Source organism: Coptis chinensis, chromosome 6 (assembly GCF_015680905.1).
Source record: "Coptis chinensis isolate HL-2020 chromosome 6, ASM1568090v1, whole genome shotgun sequence".
NCBI lineage: Eukaryota > Viridiplantae > Streptophyta > Magnoliopsida > Ranunculales > Ranunculaceae > Coptis > Coptis chinensis.
Window position 1 is genome coordinate 97,120,722 of NC_141461.1, and position 17,892 is coordinate 97,138,613.

Consider the following 17,892-nt stretch of genomic DNA (forward strand, 5'->3'; position numbering starts at 1 on the left):
CAACTTATAGTTAAGCTACATCTTTTTAGAATAGCCTGTTATGATTTAACTTGCCAAATGCATTAGTTGCTACTCATCTTGGTACCTTGATTCAAAACTGAAATTCTTTTACTTACAGAAACCAATTTATGATGAGCTTAATTATATGCTGATTTCAAATAGTGGAATAAGACATGGTACAAGATATGCTTAACTGATGAAAGTGTAAGAAATTTGGAGAAAGAAATACCGGTATGGCAAGCAACATGTGATCTTCGTAGTTTGGAATTTCTATAAGCGGTTTTATGTCTTAGCCATGGACTCTGCCAATACCTATCAGGACATGTGAGTTCTCTTTTTATTCATCATCATTGTATCCGATCTTTCCCATGTCAGAGTTCTCCTATTATTTTTTTTCAATTGCATTAGTAGATAAGGTTACTCATTCCAGGCCATTTTTTCCTTTATTGGGGATGTTGTGTCTGTTCTATGTCTGTTTCTTTTCCCTGCATCTTTATATATAATTTTCACCAAGTCAGTACTTTGCTTAAAAACACTTCTAGGCATTGGAATTTTTCTCTTGAGTTTTGATGAGGAATATTATGTAATTTAATAGGTCAAATATAACACGTTGTCCTTGACGTTCACAATCACATACATGTAAAAAAGAATGATGTTTTTAAATTAATTAATTGTGCAATCATCTATGTGTGGAACTCGAAATTATGGTAGCCTTTGTTTATCTGCTCTCAGTCGATGTAGCAGACCTGAGTATGGAAGTATGAATAATTGTCTGGATTATTGTTGTTTTGTTATTAAAGCCCCTGAGTGTGTATAATGCTGATAAATGTTTACAGCTTTAGTTGAACTTGATTACTAACCGATCAATTGCATTGTACGTAAACAAATGTTTTACTCATCGAATTTTTAAATCTGAATTTTTAAAAGGTTATGTTACATACAACTATTAATGTGATTTTTTTTTAACCAAAAGGTACTTCACTACTCTGCTTCCAGTTTGATTGTATGGTTCTCTTCGTAGAGGAAATATGTCTGACCAAGCTAATATTATGTGGCAGAGGACCGTGTTACGCATCGGTTTTTTTCAAATCTTTAAACTTGTCGCTCTAACATCTTTAAAAGACAATATAAAAACATTTGAAAGGGTTGATTATAATTTCAGTGACGTGAAGGAGGTTTTATAAATTATTTTAAATAATATAAAAGCTAATTCTAATTTCAGTGAGGTGAGAGTTTTTTTTTTATAAATTACTTAAAACGGATGGAGCTGATTAGAATAATTGAGGGAGGTGTTTCTAAATTGTAATGCATGAGAGATTAGAAATAGCCTATTCTGTTGAGAAGTGTGGTTTTTGATAACCAGACTATCATATAGTGTAGAGATACAGCTAGATGTAGTTTTCAGAACGCGGAAAATGCAAACAATCTCAACAATCACGAGTATATGTTGAGGATATACACATATATAGCTACACAAGGATCCACAATACTCAAGAACCTGCTTCAGCATATGGCAAATCTTAAAGGACCGCTTAAACAGTGTAGATCCTCACAACCTTCTGTATCTTGGCACGACAAATTGGGAAACCCCAGGAGTTAACTTCAATATTGCTCAAACAAGACATGCATCCAGGCATATGACCACAAGGGATGCAAGCCCGCTCTTTTGGAGCATCTAAACATATCGCACATGATGAAAGTCTGCCCTGCTGAGTTGCACTGTTACTCGGCCCAGCTTCAGGCACACCCTCTTTATTCTGCTGAATGACCACAGTGCCTGCTTGAGCTTATCAACAATCAATAAAATGACAGCAAATCAAAACCTTAAAGTAAACTCGACCAATTCACAAATTCAACTCTTCGATGAGAATATATAGTCATCGTTTTTGGCAATAGGCAGACTGCCACAAGTATTAGTTAACAAAACAAATGTGCATTGTCTCTATCATATCATTATACAACCATAGAGTGTATCTTTTACAGGGGGGGCGGGCGGGGGCGGTATGAACCAGCTTCTCTTCAATAGAGTTGTAAATTAAAGGGATGCCAAGTAGTCCGCAGCTTCATTCGTTAGACTCCAGAAACACTATATTTATTATTCCCTAATCACGTTTCAGATTAAAAGTTTGTATATGACTCAGAGAAAAACTTACCTTCCACAACCTCACTAACGTCTACCTCTGCCCCAACAATCAAAGTATCATCCACAAGAAACCCTCTACTAGGGTCACACAGATTATTGAGAGGCATGAATGATGTGAATCCCCAATCACTCTCTCGTAGATTAAATGTGTGTTGTGTGTCTGCATGAAGATTAAGGACTCAATTTGTTAAGGACAAGGTAATGTTACTGCAGATTATAATAAGTTGTGTATTCACAAAAAAAATATGGAAATTTCTAATAGTCCAAGTGAATTTCGATGATGGAAGATCAACAGCAGGATGATTCTGCATAGTACCACAGCACTCTTGACCTATCAGTAATCAACAATCAACAATCAACAGCAAATCAAAACATTGAAAATGCATCTAGCTTCATACAAACTGAACACAGTAGAGCCTCCGAAAAAGAATAAGGATCAACAAACAAATCTTCATCAACTCACAAACTGAAGTCTTCCCAAAAGAATCAGATTTGAATTACAATGGCAATGAGAGATGCATATATGAATCAGCATAAACTTACCTTCCCTAACCTTAGGGACGGTGACCTCTGCCTGAATAGCTAAAGTATCATTCATAGGAAATCTTTACCAATTTCGAAACCCTTTCCCAGGGTCCCTTGGCTCCCCTAGACACACAAATGACTTGTATCCCCAATCATATTTTTGTGCATTAAATTTGTTGATTTTGTATATTCTTGAACAAAATTTTCATCGCATTTCAATAATTTAATCACAGGATTAACATTCAACAGCAAAGACTAGAGCAGTTGCAACTTGAGTCTATGAATACAACAAAATCGAACTTGATAATGGGGTGATATGATATGAAGTGCTTTCATCAGGGAACAATGCTCTCTACAAAGGGTTGAATGACGTACCAATTTTTCGGGTTAATCTCCAAAGATCTTAGTTGCTGCAGCTGGACATCGTCAACATGGTACCCATTTCCAACCTTTAAGATCAAGATTCTGCCATTTTCAAGAGTTGCAGAGTTGCTACAACATAAATTTCTTACTGGAAAAATACCTGCAGGCAATACCAGTAGAATTAATGAATGTGATTCCAGTTGACAGAGTATATAAACCTTGACTCCTTTTCGTACGAGGCAGTTGGAGGCTTGGAGCAGCTGACCAATGACAGGATTACAAACGCACATTTTCCTCCATTTGGCAGAGGTCTAGTAGTACTAAACCATTACAACTAGTAATCACAAACTTTATGGTGTTATGATCAATACATAAATCCTTCACAGTAACCTCTTCATTCTTAATTTGTTTAATCTTAGGATCATAGATTCTTCGAAATGCGATCAAACTAAGATTAGATTGACAGTGAAAATGAGCTGCTAATTAACTTGTACGGTTGTACTACAGTTTGCATTCATACCTCAAAGGCTCGAACTGATTAAGTTCACGCCCATGAAGTCTTGTAAATATGTTAAAGAAGAAATCTTCCCCATGATATGGCACAACCAACCAAATTGTTATTCTTGCCGCAGGTAGACAAATCTTCCCACTTATCTGGCACAACCAAATCACTTTTCTTCTCGTTCAAGATGTTCAAATCTTTTCTATTTAGTTTTGTAGGTTTGTGGGAGGCATTGTAGTTTTGGATTTGATACAACAAGCGAAAGTGGAATGAAACTTGAATGGAAGAACATCAATTAATCTAGCCAGTTCCAAAATTTACAATCTAATCTCTACAAAAGCTAAAATCTATTGTCTCCAAAAGAAAACAATCAAACTCAACTACCACGGAAAAAAGAGGGTGCTAATTGTAAGGCCCTTAGCGTTTACATAAATAAATATAAGAGGATTGCTAATTCTAATTGGAATTCGAAAAGGAAACAACCAGGGAAGAGCACACTGCCACCTTGGCCCTCGTTCAAGCATTAGGGGACAAACACCCTTATCCTTGCTGAAATAGTGAAATCCCCAACTACACCCTCAACCTCGACAAGGAGCTCTGAATCTGCTTCCGCCATAGTTGGGAACTCCGTCTTATACTCTTATCAAATGATTTTCCATTACTCAAAACTTGCACCTTAAACTTTTTATGGATTGCATTCCCCACACCAGGTTCGTTTACCAACAAGTCTTACACTTTTCTGCTTCTTGTTCCATGGATCCAAGCTGTTGCAGTCTGACACTATCAACTTTGATGTCCTCCTCCAATCCTCCAGAGTCTTTGTGAGACAAGGCTCTTCATTTCTACAACGCCACAAGCATTCCCAGCACCAGTGCAGAAATGGTGTTTTTTTGTCCTACCATATACCACCACCTTTAATTGTCTGAGATGATAATAACCGTGCAGCCATTTGATGCATATTTGTCCTTCCATCGCCTTTTGAATCTGCGTCAGTAAATGTCTGTAGCAAGACAGCAATGAGAATATATAACAAACAGATATAAGGTAAGTGTACAATTCCAGAGAGAGCAGATGACCTTATCCACGATTGTTTCGACAACATCCTCAGTGAGGGCCAGATCAGACTCGATCAAAAGAGCCAACACCATCTCCTTTAACTGAAACATACAACAAAAGTTACATACAAACTGGTTTAAGAATCAGATTCTTACACATTGAAATGTTGTATGCCTTGTATAATTTGGTCTGAACGTCCTGATGTCTTCTTATATTCAGTCATGTGGTATGCCCTTTGTGACTCATTATGAATGACCCTTTGTTGCACATACAAAATTGAAAAGTATTGGTCAAGACTTCTCATCATTTCATTATAAGTTGAGACATTTGTTTAATCACGGACTTTTCTAAGCATATAAATTTGGTCTTGAACACCCGAAATGAAATGCATAAAATTTTCAATTGATTATTTACCAATCAGTCAGAATTATACTGTATGGCTCCCCAAAGTCAGTGGGATCAAAACTGTGTTAAACATAGTCGATAACATGATATGATATTTACTAGATTTTAAGATCACATATTCCCATCTCTAAATCCATATCTGATATCTCTAGTTCAATATTCTGCATGATAACATGTGTCTTGTGTACTATAACATGCTTCTTGATAAGTCAAGCACATACATACGGAATAAATGGAGAGAACCTGAATGATATATATACTAAATCACCTCCTCACGTTCAATTAAGCCAGTCTGCGTTAGATCATATAGTAGAAATGCAACTACACAAAGAATTTACCAAAGTGTGATCAGCAAATTAAAGGATACAGTGGAAAGGTGGGCAGTTTTTTGAGTAACTGATTACCAGTAGAATCTAGTACGTTAATATGAGATCATGAATATAAGTGTAAGTAATGAGAATCAATTCTTACATGCAACTTTCTCCTCCAGTGGAGCGTTGGGATGAAAGATGCCCAATGACCTAATAAATTCCCCGGATTCAATAACACCATTGCGCTTCACATCAAACAAATCCAAAACCTGTAATTTAAAACTTAAAACAACGACAGATATACAAAAAGGGGATCGAAAGTTAAAGACCTGATTCACGGTGTACATGGAAAATATAGGTCAAACACTTGTTCATTGAACCGCTCGGGTATAATAAATTTTCATAATTACAAAATGTGAGAAAGGAATTATTTACCCTATGGTTTGTGAATCAGTGGTGGAATCTCACCTGAAGTAGTTCACTTCTTGTCAGTGGTAATCTATCTCTAAGAGTTAAAAGGGAACTAGCAAAGCCCATCAATTAAACATGGCAAAGAACTTCACCATTAGTAAACCTATAGCCATTGATTCATTAGTTGAACAACAAATTATTTAAAAATCTTTAAAAACTCCATACTAATGAGGAACATAAGATGCATTAGTTGTATAATGAGTACTAGAATATATAGATGTCCTTCCTACCCGGTTTCTTGTATTGATCTTCTGTCTAATAAAATGAATCTGCTTATTACTTAAATGGCTTAACTTCATGTTTTCTTTTCCCCCTTTTTGGTAAGTGAACAACAAAAACACATGTATACAGGACTTGCTACTGATCAAACCACAAAAATATATCTAATCTATCTCCAACTAAGATGTAAATGACTCAGAGTTATATCACCATAAAAAAAAAGTTGTATGGTCACATGCAAAGAAGGGAACAAGTAAAAGACATGATCCCCCCACCACAAACAAATCGAAAAAAACAAAAAGTAAAGATAAAAATAAAAAGCAATTTCAGTTGCAACTACAATATTTGGAAGTAACAAAAAAACTACGAAAGAAAGAAAGAAGAAGCCAATACAAACATGAGGGTATTTGAGCATACCAATACTGACGTCCATCTTCATCAAGTTTAATCCTTCTGATTCTGATGTTCATTTCCACACGCTCAACCCTGTGATTTGGCTTTCACTTCTATCTCAGAATCCTGCTCCGAAACAACTTATCGGAGGAGAGGAAACACTCCGTGTAGCAAGTAGAGGAGTTGCTGAAGTTTGCCATTTGGATTGGGTTCCTCGCAGACTGTACACAAATATTATGTTGGTATTCTACAAAAAAAAAATACAAGAAAGTAAAAAGTAACAGATCGAAACAAAAAAGCAAATGCCCATACCACCTGTTATATATATTCCATACAGAAACCAGAATTTTCAAATAAACTCATTATATAGTTGTACACAAAATTATTATTTAGCAATAAAATTCAGAAAAAGTGACAATCTTTATATACACTTTTGAACTGTGGAAATTCCCATTTCGAAACTCTTGATCTTCTAGGTCCTAACAAATTACATTTAGGGAGTTACAACTGAAACTGAAAAGAGTAACGATCGAGAGCACAATTGTTATCAATTCATCAAAACAACACATCACGCAATTACGAAAATTTCAACTACTGTATATTAAAAATAGATTTCTAGTTAATAGATATCATTAATTATTTACAGTTCTAAATACCAGTTGTTGGTGCAAGGATGGCAGTAACGTTTTGTGCAATTGGAACAAAAGATGACAGCACCGGGTGTTGTCGGTTACGCTGACATTGTTGACACATTAGACTCCCATCGCTGAGTTTTACCCTTACCAAAAGAAGTTCCAATACTATTTGTGACAATCCCTGCAAAAAACCAAAACAAACAAATTCAATATTTCAATCAATTGAAACCAAAACAAGACTAGAATTTCTGATTCTCCACTAAATCAATTTGAATTTATCGGTTGATAAATTAAACAACAACATCAGCATGACCTATTATCTATCAAATTATTTGAAAATCTTTAAAAACGGCAACAAATGAAAGAAAATCCTAAAAAGAAAAAAAGTTTCTGATGAAAAGCTTGAAACTACGGATGAACATGACACATACCTTGATCGAAAGGGTTTTCAGTGTAGAAGCAGGTTATCAAAGCAGAAAGGAAAACCAAGCCAAGAAGCGAAGATTTTCGAGAAAAAGATCATTTCAACCCACCCTTCGAAAGAGATGTTCAGGACGTGGGTAATCCCACTCGAGTGAATCCCACCACTCTCTGCTTCCTTCGATTGATTTGAGAGAAGGTGGGGCTGACTGATGTTCTCGGTTGAACAGAGGGAGCCTTTTCAATTCAGGACAATCCTGTACTCGAACGTTTTCAAGAGAGTCACAAACCATCACGCCCTTCCAAATGCTCTTCAGTTTCGGTAGATTCCTGAATTCCAATTCCTTCAACCTTAGGAGTGCGACAGTTTCACATGCTTCTTCTTCTTCTACAATTAGTTCCTCCAATTCCGCACAATCCCACACGGTGATCTCTTCCAGGTATTGAAAGTGTTGTAATAACCTAGTTGAAATAAACAGGCGGTCCAGTTTGACTTCGTTAATTCTAACATACTGCCAAGAGTTGCTGTACATGAATAGCTGACTCCAATTGCTCTTCAGTTTTGGTAATCCATATAAATACAGATTATGTAACCTCGGGAGTACTAGAATGGCACCACTCTCATCTCCATCCGCTACCACTAGCTCCTCCAATTGTGAGCAATTGTCAACATAGATCTCTTCAAGGTTAAGAAGCTGTTGAAGCAACCTAGACGAGAATAAAACTTTGATATTATCACAACGACCGATCTCTAACATCTTCAAACAATTCCAGATCTCGACCCGTTGTAGGAAGGGCAACTCTGATAACCTTGAGATTTCATTGAAAAGTTGAACTTGAAGAGATTGAATGCTTTTCGGAAGTCGGAGGGCATTGCAAGGAATACCCTTTGAGTTGGACAAACATAGACTTCTCTGGTGCTGACTTTTGTAATAATATGTTTCTCTTTCCGTATCAATATAATATTTTTTTAACTTTTCAAAGTTTGTAAATTCACCATAGGAAATAAAGTCCGACAGCTCGTGAAATTTGATTGTAAGATTCTCCAAGTGTGTCAAGCTTGAGAGTTCCTGCACGAAATCTCCCCCTCTTTCTCGCGCATACACATATTCCGCTTTTCTTTTTTCCAATAGTAACTCTTGAAGTAAAGAAAACTTGGATATCAATCCTGAAGGGATCATTTCTTTCAATTTATGATTGAAACTGAGATCAAGGCTTCTGAGTTTGACCAACATTTTCATCCCATCAGGCAGTTCTTCTATGTCTGACCATGTGAGCTTCAACACTCTCAGTGACTGAAGCTTGGATAGAGAAGGCACTCTAACTAATTTCCGACAACGAATTAAGAGTAAACCACGAAGATTCACCAAATCAGAAAGTGAATCTGGTAATGACTCAATACTAGTCCGAGATAAATCGAGAACCGTCAGACTTTTCATGTGCATAAAAAAACCAGGTGCAACGTGTTTCAGTCTACCAAATAAATGCTGACGAGCAAAGATCAATGTCAAGAGTTTGGGGCATTTAGGAGTAATGGAAATATGTTCTATACTACTTCCCATAAACGAAACCCTCTCAAGATCTTCCGACCAATCATCTTCATGCGGTATTTCGGTTGATGAAAGCCCAGTTCCGACCATGAATTTAGGTTTTGATTTCGTGATGTAAAGAGCCATATCCCTAATCAAATCATGCATTTTAACAAGGTCACTATCAAGACGACCTTCTGAAGAAACTTCTTCTAGCATGCAACAACGCTTTAGTATATTCAGTATAACACGGCCACGAAGCATTTCATCTTCTTTGCTGGATCCCTTGACTAACCCTTCCATAACCCAATACTCAATCAACTCACTATTGTAGATTTTATAATCTTCAGGATACAATGCGCAATATAAAAAGCACTTCTGGTGGTTTTCCTTTAGTTGATCGTAACTGAATTTCAGACGCTGAATGACTTTCTCCTCCATGGCCATGTTCAAATTTGTAGATTCTCGCAGATCTGATAATGCAACTCGCCATTCATCAACATCTTTTCTTCTCAGAGATCGACCAATTGTGATGATTGCAAGGGGCAAACCACAACATTCCGCAACAATTGCTTTTGCCAACTTTTCCACTTCGGGAGCAAGTTTATCATCGACATTGTCTATGAACAATTCCCATGCTTCATCATCAGAAAGCTGCTCCACTTTCAAATATTTGTCGAACTGCATCTCGTGACACACTTCCAATGATCTAGTAGTTAATACTATCTTGCACCCATTGTCTTTTGAAGGTTCGGGAACTCCTAGCTTATGTAGATCAAATGCCTTCCATATGTCGTCCAAGAAAAGTACAAATTTTCCCTTTCTTTGCAATGCACTCAACAGTGATGACGATCTACTAGCTTCATCTTGTCTAGCAGAAAGATCCAAACCGACTACTTTCGCAATCTGCTGTTGAAGTTTTTGAGCATCAACATCTCTGGATACAGTAACCCACAAAACATTTTCAAAACGTCTACGTTCTTGCACGAGCTGGTTACTGATTGTCGTCATAATGGTGGTTTTTCCCACGCCACCCATGCCGTAGACACCAATTTTCTCAAACTCATCACCTACTATATATTCCCAAACCATCTTGGAGTTCTTAGCAGCAGTACTACCAATCAGTCTTGTAGTTGGTATCTCCATTCCCAAAAACGTCAAAGACTCTTCTGAGAATCGACTAGCCTCACCTAAGAGACCAACCATCTCTTCAGTGAACTCAAAAATTTGTTTTAGCAATTTCAGTCGTGAACAACAACTAGGCGAACAACAATTCGGTAAAACTCCACTTAGGCATCTCCTTCCCACGTTGGCTTCCTTGTCCACATCATCCGCCTTATTTATAACACTGTTGGCATTAGTCAACCAATTCTGTGCTTTACTTGTGCGCTTCTTTCCTTGTTCTATCTCTGCAATTCGCAATGTTTCTTCCACCTCCTTTACTCTGGCAATCAGATCTCCTTTTTTGTTTCTCAATGTCTGAATTTCTTCACTCAGACTTTTGACACCCAACTGATTAAGCGCACAAGTCAGTACGCTTCCAATTGCTGCTCCAACAACTTCCATACCTGTCATTACAAAACATTGGTTGTTAATTAAAGTGATGAGACATGATAGAGCTATTCCAGTAGGGTATATGTAATTCCAGTAGGATATATGTAAAATACATAACATTAAGTAAATAGAGAATATGTATAATCTCACTTGTTTGTTTGGGCAGTTGGATGTTCTCTGAACCTCTAATAACAAGAACCAAAGGAAAACGTTCAAGTACGAACTGGATATCTGCACATTTAAAATCATGTAAAGGTGGAGAATTAGCAGCTAAAAATACAAATCAGTTTTAAGAGATAGTCATCATTGGACTTTATCAGTAGAATTGGTTAGCTCAGATTTCAAATAAGTGATGGATCAAGAGTTTAAGTTTGCAGAACATGGTTATGTTCTTTAACAATGAATGACGATTAAAAAACAAGAGTAATAATCAAGTGTATAATAGCAACTAACAAGGAAGAAAAAAATTGTAATGAACTCACCTTGTAATATAATAATTGATCGAGTGATGTTAAGCTGAGTACTAGTCCAAGATCCACAAAGAAGTTATGGAAACTCTCTCTGCTGTTTGTGATGAAATGAAAAAAACCAACAACTCTGTTTCTTCCTGCAGTCAATAAAGAGAGAATGTGTGAACCACAAATATATTATCAGGTCTCCACTTTTCTTTCAAGTCTTCTTCCTTTGCACGTGGTGGTGGGACTGGTGGGTCTTCCATTATTGAATGCTATGTTTGATACTTTGGTAAGATGCATGTACCTGGACTGTTGTTGAATTGCTTCCTACGTAACTTCATTTGAATTTTTGATCATCCGATTTTCTGTTTTTGCCGACATAAAAAATGCAAATTTCATTACAAATGTGATTAGTGTGAATTCATTATGAATGGTGTAAATATTGTACAAAGTCTTGTCCCGAATTAACATCGGTTTAATTGTAAACTAAGTAGTAAAAAAATAAAGAAGCCAACTCTGTTTCTTCACACTAGAGAAAAGAGAGTAGTTTGCTGAGAAAAGAGAGTAGTTTGCTTAGCTTGCACGCATGATGTTCTTCCAAGTCAAAAAAGGTTTACTACCACTAAGTAAAGCTTTGTCCCATATTCCCTTCCCACTAACTAAAGCTAAACACACTTCCCTTTCAGCTACTTCTTTATCAGGAGAATATAAGCTACCCCAAGGTTGATTAGTTTTTCGGTTTCTTCCATTTTGCAAAATATTTGACTTAGCTGTGATTGTTATTTGCATTTTGTTAGTTAAAATAGTTAAGAGAACTTTGTTTTCTGATCATGTTGAACGATTTATTCCCAGGGGATACCAGTCTTGTGGAAGGGAGTGTAATTAATAGCGAGGGTAGGATTCAAGGTGGGCGCAGGCACCTTTCAAAAGCATCTAGATCCCTAATAGGATTGATAATCTTCTACTAATAGGTAAAAAAATGAATGAATGAGAACATAACTTGCTAGTTAAAATCAAAATTTTGAAGCTTGAATAGGTAATAGGTAACCGACTAATCTGTACAGTATTCATGATTTAGTGTATTACAAAAAAATTGTTTATCTTTTATCAAATTCAAAACAACCCAAAACAATGGCCACCTATACACACGTGCAGGTACTTGGAGGTTCCTACCGATAAAAATTCTAATTACATCCTTTTGAATAAACAATGGCTACCTACACACACAACTGTTTCTATTATCCCTTTGAAGTTTTCGGACATCATCATTTAAAGATGAGGTGCACAGTGTGCTAATGGCTATCCTGAACTCGCAAAATTTTGTTCTCTGACACTAATACTACACCTCAAATTTTGGATAAAGCTGGGTTATGCAGCATCTGTTCTTTCAAGACATGCAGCAACCCCTTTCAACTTATAATGTAATGTCTCCAGTTCATATAAAATCAACTTTTGGTTGATGAACAAGTGTAAATGTAATAATCCTTACTAGTGCATGTGGGGAGTTTTGGGATCGAGCTATTATTATATCATCTTTCATTACATTCTTCATTGTTTACCTGAGGAGTTTGCTATACCGTAAACTTTCTCTCTAAGCAGCTGTTACTTGTTAGGTTAGTAGAGAAGTGTACTTTTTGCTATTCCATGGGTTTTAGTTGGCCGGAAAACTGCCGGAATGCAGTGGAACTCACTGCATTAAGGGAATGCACACAACTCCACTGGTTAATTGGAATCAACAGGTATCATCAAAACTTTTGCTATATATTAGTTTTAGACTGAAGAAGGTCGGGGTTGCTATTATTTTCACCAAAAGCAACTTTCGGTATTGTAATCATGATGTTGGACATGCTATTGGTGCTGCTGAACTTGGGTGGGATGTTAAGGTACTTGATGGTTTGGGTTATTCTGATTTAGAAAAGTTAATGGGATTAGATTGTTTTCCTACTTTACAAATTCCGTCTCGCCCCGTTAAGGGGAAGTTGCCCGAGATCGAATTTGAACATCCAGATTGTGTTTATTGTTGTTTTCCCTAATGATAGTCAAGAATTTTCTGTGGATTATAAGAGTCTAAGTTCTTTGATAACTGAGTCGTTATCCGAATTGGAATGGATAGGTAGACCAAATTTACTTAGTAAAGAACATATTTGTTGGGATATAATATATAGGAGAGCTGAAGCTGTAAAGAAGCCATTGATACATGGGGATGGTTTGGAAATCGAGCCATTTCAAAGTAGTGGATTGATTTCAGAAGATTTGTATATAAGGGGTTTACAGCGAGGAAGTTGTTAGAAAGAGAAGGAGTGCAGTAGATATGGATGGAGTTCATGTAATGAAGAGAGAAACTTTTTATCAAATTCTGTTACATTGTTTCAATGCAAAATACTTTTTCTTCTGGTTATCTCGACTTCTAATTGCATGGAAAGCTTCATGGGCCATGAGCACATTATCATGCAGGGGAGAGATCCATTTTGCAGCAAGGGTCGATACGAGAAACAATGATCTTGTAACTTACATTGGTCAAGCTAATTGGACGGAAATGTTCTGGGAGAGTTGGGTTGTCAACTTTTGGGATGAGGATAATATTTGAATGATTTAACTCTCTGGTTAAAGTGCCGTATTGAAAGAAATTTCCACCAATTCAATAGTTTTTTGCCCGACTTCAGCCCAAAAGGTTTTGTAGAAAATAGCCTATGTCTTTCAATGCTTTGAAAATCTCATCGTCTGAAACTGGATGCATGAGTTGATCATTATCAATTTATCATATATTACATTGATGAAAATGTATTCTTCCTCTCTTTGTAATCTCGAAGTGTTAACACCTATTCAAAGTTTACTACGACTCTGATATATCACATGTTTCTTTGAATGTAGTTCTGACTAACATATTAACTTGTAGGCAGTTATCTGTTTGGATGCAAGTTACGTAATGGAGCGGCAACAAGTGGGGACGATTCAATTCTTGATACATCAATTGCTTGTGATTCATGTGATATATGGTTAGCACACTTCTTTAGATGAGCATTGTAGTACATGTCTATGTAGTGTGTCTGTCACACCCATAATAGTGAAAATTATGTAGTTTTTGCATTAGAATTTTTTCTTATTGTGCACGTTTTGTTATTTTTTGCATTTTATGAGTTGAACTAGATACCCTGCCCAAAAAAAGAAAAGAAAAGTTGGAAAACATATTTTTGATCCTATTATCACAAGGCGGAGGTTGGGATTTCAACTTTGTAGGTATCCGTTTGAACCTTGAAGCTATCTTTTTGAGTTTGATGATTTCAGGATTTATTTGCATCCTTCATGTATCAGTGTATGCACTTCTTTTAAGTTGGCAGATTTCAGCATTTATTGGCATATTATATGGATGCATTCCCAAAACCTTACATGTTGATCAGGTCCTAATCAGGTTGAAATATTAGTAACAGTAGCTAGTGATCCCCACCAAAGTTTTGTTGGAAATTTTAGGAAACTTGAAATAACAGGTCTACTATTAAATTATTCTAATTATAACTCGTCCAGAATGGAGATTGAATTTCCAAAAATTTAAGGTTATCACATATCAGAAATGTTAATTCCATTTTTTGAGAGTTGCGCATTCAGGAAAAACTTAATATGTCCTAGATAAGTAGGTAACATTGTTTACCACTTTACCAATTATCTTCTATTTTAAATGTGTTTGCTTTCAAGTTTCTTGACCAGAGATTGTATCCATTTTAATTGGTTTTTATTGTAACCGGTTTCTGTATGGAGACAGGTACCATGCTTTTTGTGTGGACTTTGACCCTGAAAGCACATCTGAGATCTCATGGTTATGTCCAAGGTAATATAGAAGATCGTAGGTAGTATTTCTTTTGGTATATTTTCAGTATTAAGTGTTGTTGTTGTTTTTTTTATTTTCTTTATTTTTAATAGTTAAATTGGAATTAAAAAGTGAGGGCCTTTGAATGTTGTACAGTGGCGTATCTGCTAAAGATTCAAATAATGACAATCCCTTTTTCTTATAGATCTCTACGTTAAAGATCAGCGCATTCAGGTGATTACTCACCATTTGACCTAGATCATTCTTTTTCACCTTTCAGAAATTTCTGACATTAGAGAAAGTCTGTGCCTGGGTGCATTCATTTGATCTAGCTGGACCGTGTCTAACTCCTGTATATGCGCCATTCGTGTAACACAAATTTTGGTGAAATAAGTATGTCATGGTGTTCTTTTGCTAGGCCTCTGATCTCATTGTAGTCCTTTAGGTGCATTCATGATGTACCACTGCAATCAGATGGGTCGTCCAAGCTAATGCGTAATAACCAGAATGGTCAAGAAAGTGCTAGTCATGAACATTTGTTTGAGGATTCTCATTCTGGAAAAGTATCAGTATCTGTTGCAGATGCTGGCGAAACAGCTGTTGTTGTTTCAATGATTGACCGAGAGCATTGCATCAAAGAACTCAGAGAGAAGTCTCTTTCAGTTGGAGATATTAACAAGAACAATCAACCCTTGGGAAAAAAGAGTAACATACAACCATCTGTGGATGCAGAGGAAACATCACTAGCACTGTCCTTATCATATGATACTCATTTTTCTGTACCATGTGATTCATTGCCTCATAGTGAGTCGAAGATAGACTTTGTTGATGAAGCAGTATCTGAACCAAACGTCTCTGATGGATGTAAACTTTTCGCTGAACTGTCGTCCAGTAAACCAAATAATGACAGGGAACCATCTGAAATAGAATCCGATGTTGATCTTCATCTTCGCTTGTCTCTTCGATCTTCTTTACCAGGTAGTTATTGCTGTCTTAATTTTAGTCCAGTAAATATCTTGTGTGAACCAGTCTTATACTTAATCTTATTTGCTTAACTTCTTAATTCTTTTCTACCAGATAATACCTATAGTGATACAACTGAATATGACCCATCTGAAGTTTCACAGACGCAAAAGCTCGTCAACGAATGTTCTTTGTCAGGTCTGGAACTAATACTTGGCATTGACATCTTCTATTTGCTTTCCATCTTGTTAGATCAAAGCAAAAATATCTCCTCACGTTCAGATAGTATAGGAGCATCATTAACACCTTCTACTTGGCCATCTTGACACGTTTGTTGCACGTTTCAGTTGATAACATGGGCCTGGATGCTAATGAAGATGGAGATGTATCCAGTTGTGTCAAGAGAAAGTCAATGAGTTCCAGGTCACCAGCTATTCAACAATTCCTTATTATATTTGTACTTGTGTAGTTGATTTTTGAAACTTAAATTATTATTCTCAAAACATGATTTGTATCTTTAAATCAGATTTCATTTAACTTCGCTATATAGTTGAGAGGAGTTGTGTTGTGATAATTGCCCCACATTGGGAGTTTGAAGGCGTACAGTTAAAATATATAAATCCCGGGGCTGCTCCACTCATTGCCAATTGGTTTTGAGTTGGATGCTCTGCAACTCAAGGAGTTCCATACTGAAACTATTGGGTTAAGTACTTAGTCTTTTACTCACATGATTAAATAGATTTATATACCTGTAAAGATGCACGAAAATTACTTTCAAATGTCTCTGATGCTTAACGGTATATGCCTAGCTAGTCAAAGATATACTAAAATGTATGAAAGAAGATGTTAAAATACTCTCCTGTCCAAGAGAGGAGAGATGAATCCTTGGTCCCTTGGTTGTTCTATGTTGTAGGTTTAAATGCACATCCATGGGGTAAGAAATGATTTATTTAGTATTTGGTCAGTTCTGGCAACTAATGGTTTATAAGTTTGTAGGTTTTCTTGTTTTTTTGCTTTCTGTTTTCAAAGGGATTTCTTGTTGTGTTTTGCTTTTTGTCTGTTTCAAGGTAATGAACACTAAAATAGAATTACATTTTTATATTGTGCTTTTCCATGTAAGCATCAGAGGTTGAGTGGGCAAGTGCAAAATGATGATTTTGAAACCCATGGCGTATGATTGACCTGACAATATGGAATAACTGCAGTCCTCAAGTTCCCAATTTGTGTTTCTTTTGTTTTATTGACGTATTCACGGTATGTTTAGTTAATGTGACTTTGTACCGCATGCAGAGAGATAATCTTTTGTTCTTATAGTTTTATCATTTCCTTGTCATAGAAAATGCAATAAACTGTCTTTGCCTCTCAATTCCCATGAATTAGAAAGCCAAGTACATTTTAATAATTTACGATCTTTTACTGCATCTTGAGCTAAACTTTTCGATTTTTTTCTTCTCTTGAAACAGGGACTGTGTTCTGGTCACAGAACTAACTGAAGCGGACACCACGTCTCCTAGAGATGAATTAGGGACTGAACCTCCTGCCAAGAAAGCCAAAGATGGTAGAAAATCCCAACACTGTGTTGAACATGAAGTTAGAGAACCTGTATCAGGGAGCAGACAGGAATGTACCCATCTCCCGGAAATTTCTAAAGATAAAGTTGACATCGTTTCCAGTAGATGTCAAATGGTTGACAAGGTTCCTGCAAAGAAAGCCAAAGTTGATGGAAAAACACGACAAAAACATTCCGCAAGTGTAGTCCACAAAATCCATATCAGAAGACGAACGAGAATGTACCAATATCTCAGCAGTTTCTGGAGATGATAAGTCGAAAGATGTTGAAGAACAGAGAAATAGCGCATCAGATATTATGAGCATAGTTCGTGGTACGTATAAGAGACCTGGTCGCCTGTCACTCTCAAGTTCTGCAGATAAACTCATGAAGGAAAGAGATACTGGTGCTGGATTAAGAGTGAAAAAAATTCTGCGGAGAGCTCCAGAAGACGAGTCTTCCAAACTGGAGAAACTAAGAAAAGAAATAAGAGAAGCAGTTCGTAATAGGGCCACAAAAGACGACGGCCAAAGTAAAATATTTGACCCAAAACTTCTCCTTGCATTCAGAAATGCAATACCTGGGTCTAGACCAGAA

At 36.5% G+C, this 17,892-nt stretch overlaps 2 protein-coding genes across 17 annotated transcripts; one reads left to right on the forward strand and one right to left on the reverse strand.

Annotated features, from left to right (window-relative positions):
- Nucleotides 1–1,496: 1,496 nt before the first annotated feature.
- Nucleotides 1,497–11,270, reverse strand: LOC147495874 (disease resistance protein At4g27190-like). 11 transcript variants are annotated; one of them, XM_086564599.1, is made up of 9 exons: nt 11,009–11,270; nt 10,677–10,757; nt 7,455–10,540; nt 7,045–7,204; nt 6,413–6,609; nt 5,466–5,574; nt 5,238–5,286; nt 4,610–4,690; nt 3,804–4,533 (listed from the first exon to the last, which is right to left on the reverse strand). In XM_086564599.1, exon 3 carries the CDS (start codon nt 10,536–10,538, stop codon nt 7,548–7,550), a length of 2,991 nt encoding a protein of 996 aa, XP_086420725.1. In that variant the 5' UTR covers nt 10,539–10,540; nt 10,677–10,757; nt 11,009–11,270; the 3' UTR covers nt 3,804–4,533; nt 4,610–4,690; nt 5,238–5,286; nt 5,466–5,574; nt 6,413–6,609; nt 7,045–7,204; nt 7,455–7,547. The 11 variants fall into 11 exon arrangements, 10 of the variants coding, with proteins under 10 accessions (XP_086420725.1, XP_086420729.1, XP_086420722.1 ...); XM_086564603.1 differs by having other exon boundaries at nt 5,263–5,315; XM_086564596.1 differs by having other exon boundaries at nt 5,238–5,315.
- Nucleotides 11,271–11,291: 21 nt separating this feature from the next.
- On the forward strand, nt 11,292–17,782 carry LOC147495875 (uncharacterized). Of its 6 annotated transcripts, none has more exons than XM_086564608.1 (7): nt 11,292–12,864; nt 13,878–13,977; nt 14,739–14,804; nt 15,366–15,761; nt 15,861–15,944; nt 16,094–16,169; nt 17,210–17,782. In XM_086564608.1, exons 1-7 carry the CDS (start codon nt 12,685–12,687, stop codon nt 17,565–17,567), a joined length of 1,260 nt encoding a protein of 419 aa, XP_086420734.1. In that variant the 5' UTR covers nt 11,292–12,684; the 3' UTR covers nt 17,568–17,782. The 6 variants fall into 6 exon arrangements, with proteins under 6 accessions (XP_086420734.1, XP_086420739.1, XP_086420737.1 ...); XM_086564613.1 differs by lacking the exon at nt 11,292–12,864 and adding an exon at nt 13,254–13,652 and having other exon boundaries at nt 15,354–15,761; XM_086564611.1 differs by lacking the exon at nt 11,292–12,864 and having other exon boundaries at nt 13,254–13,977; nt 15,221–15,761.
- The last annotated feature ends 110 nt before the right edge of the window (nt 17,783–17,892 follow it).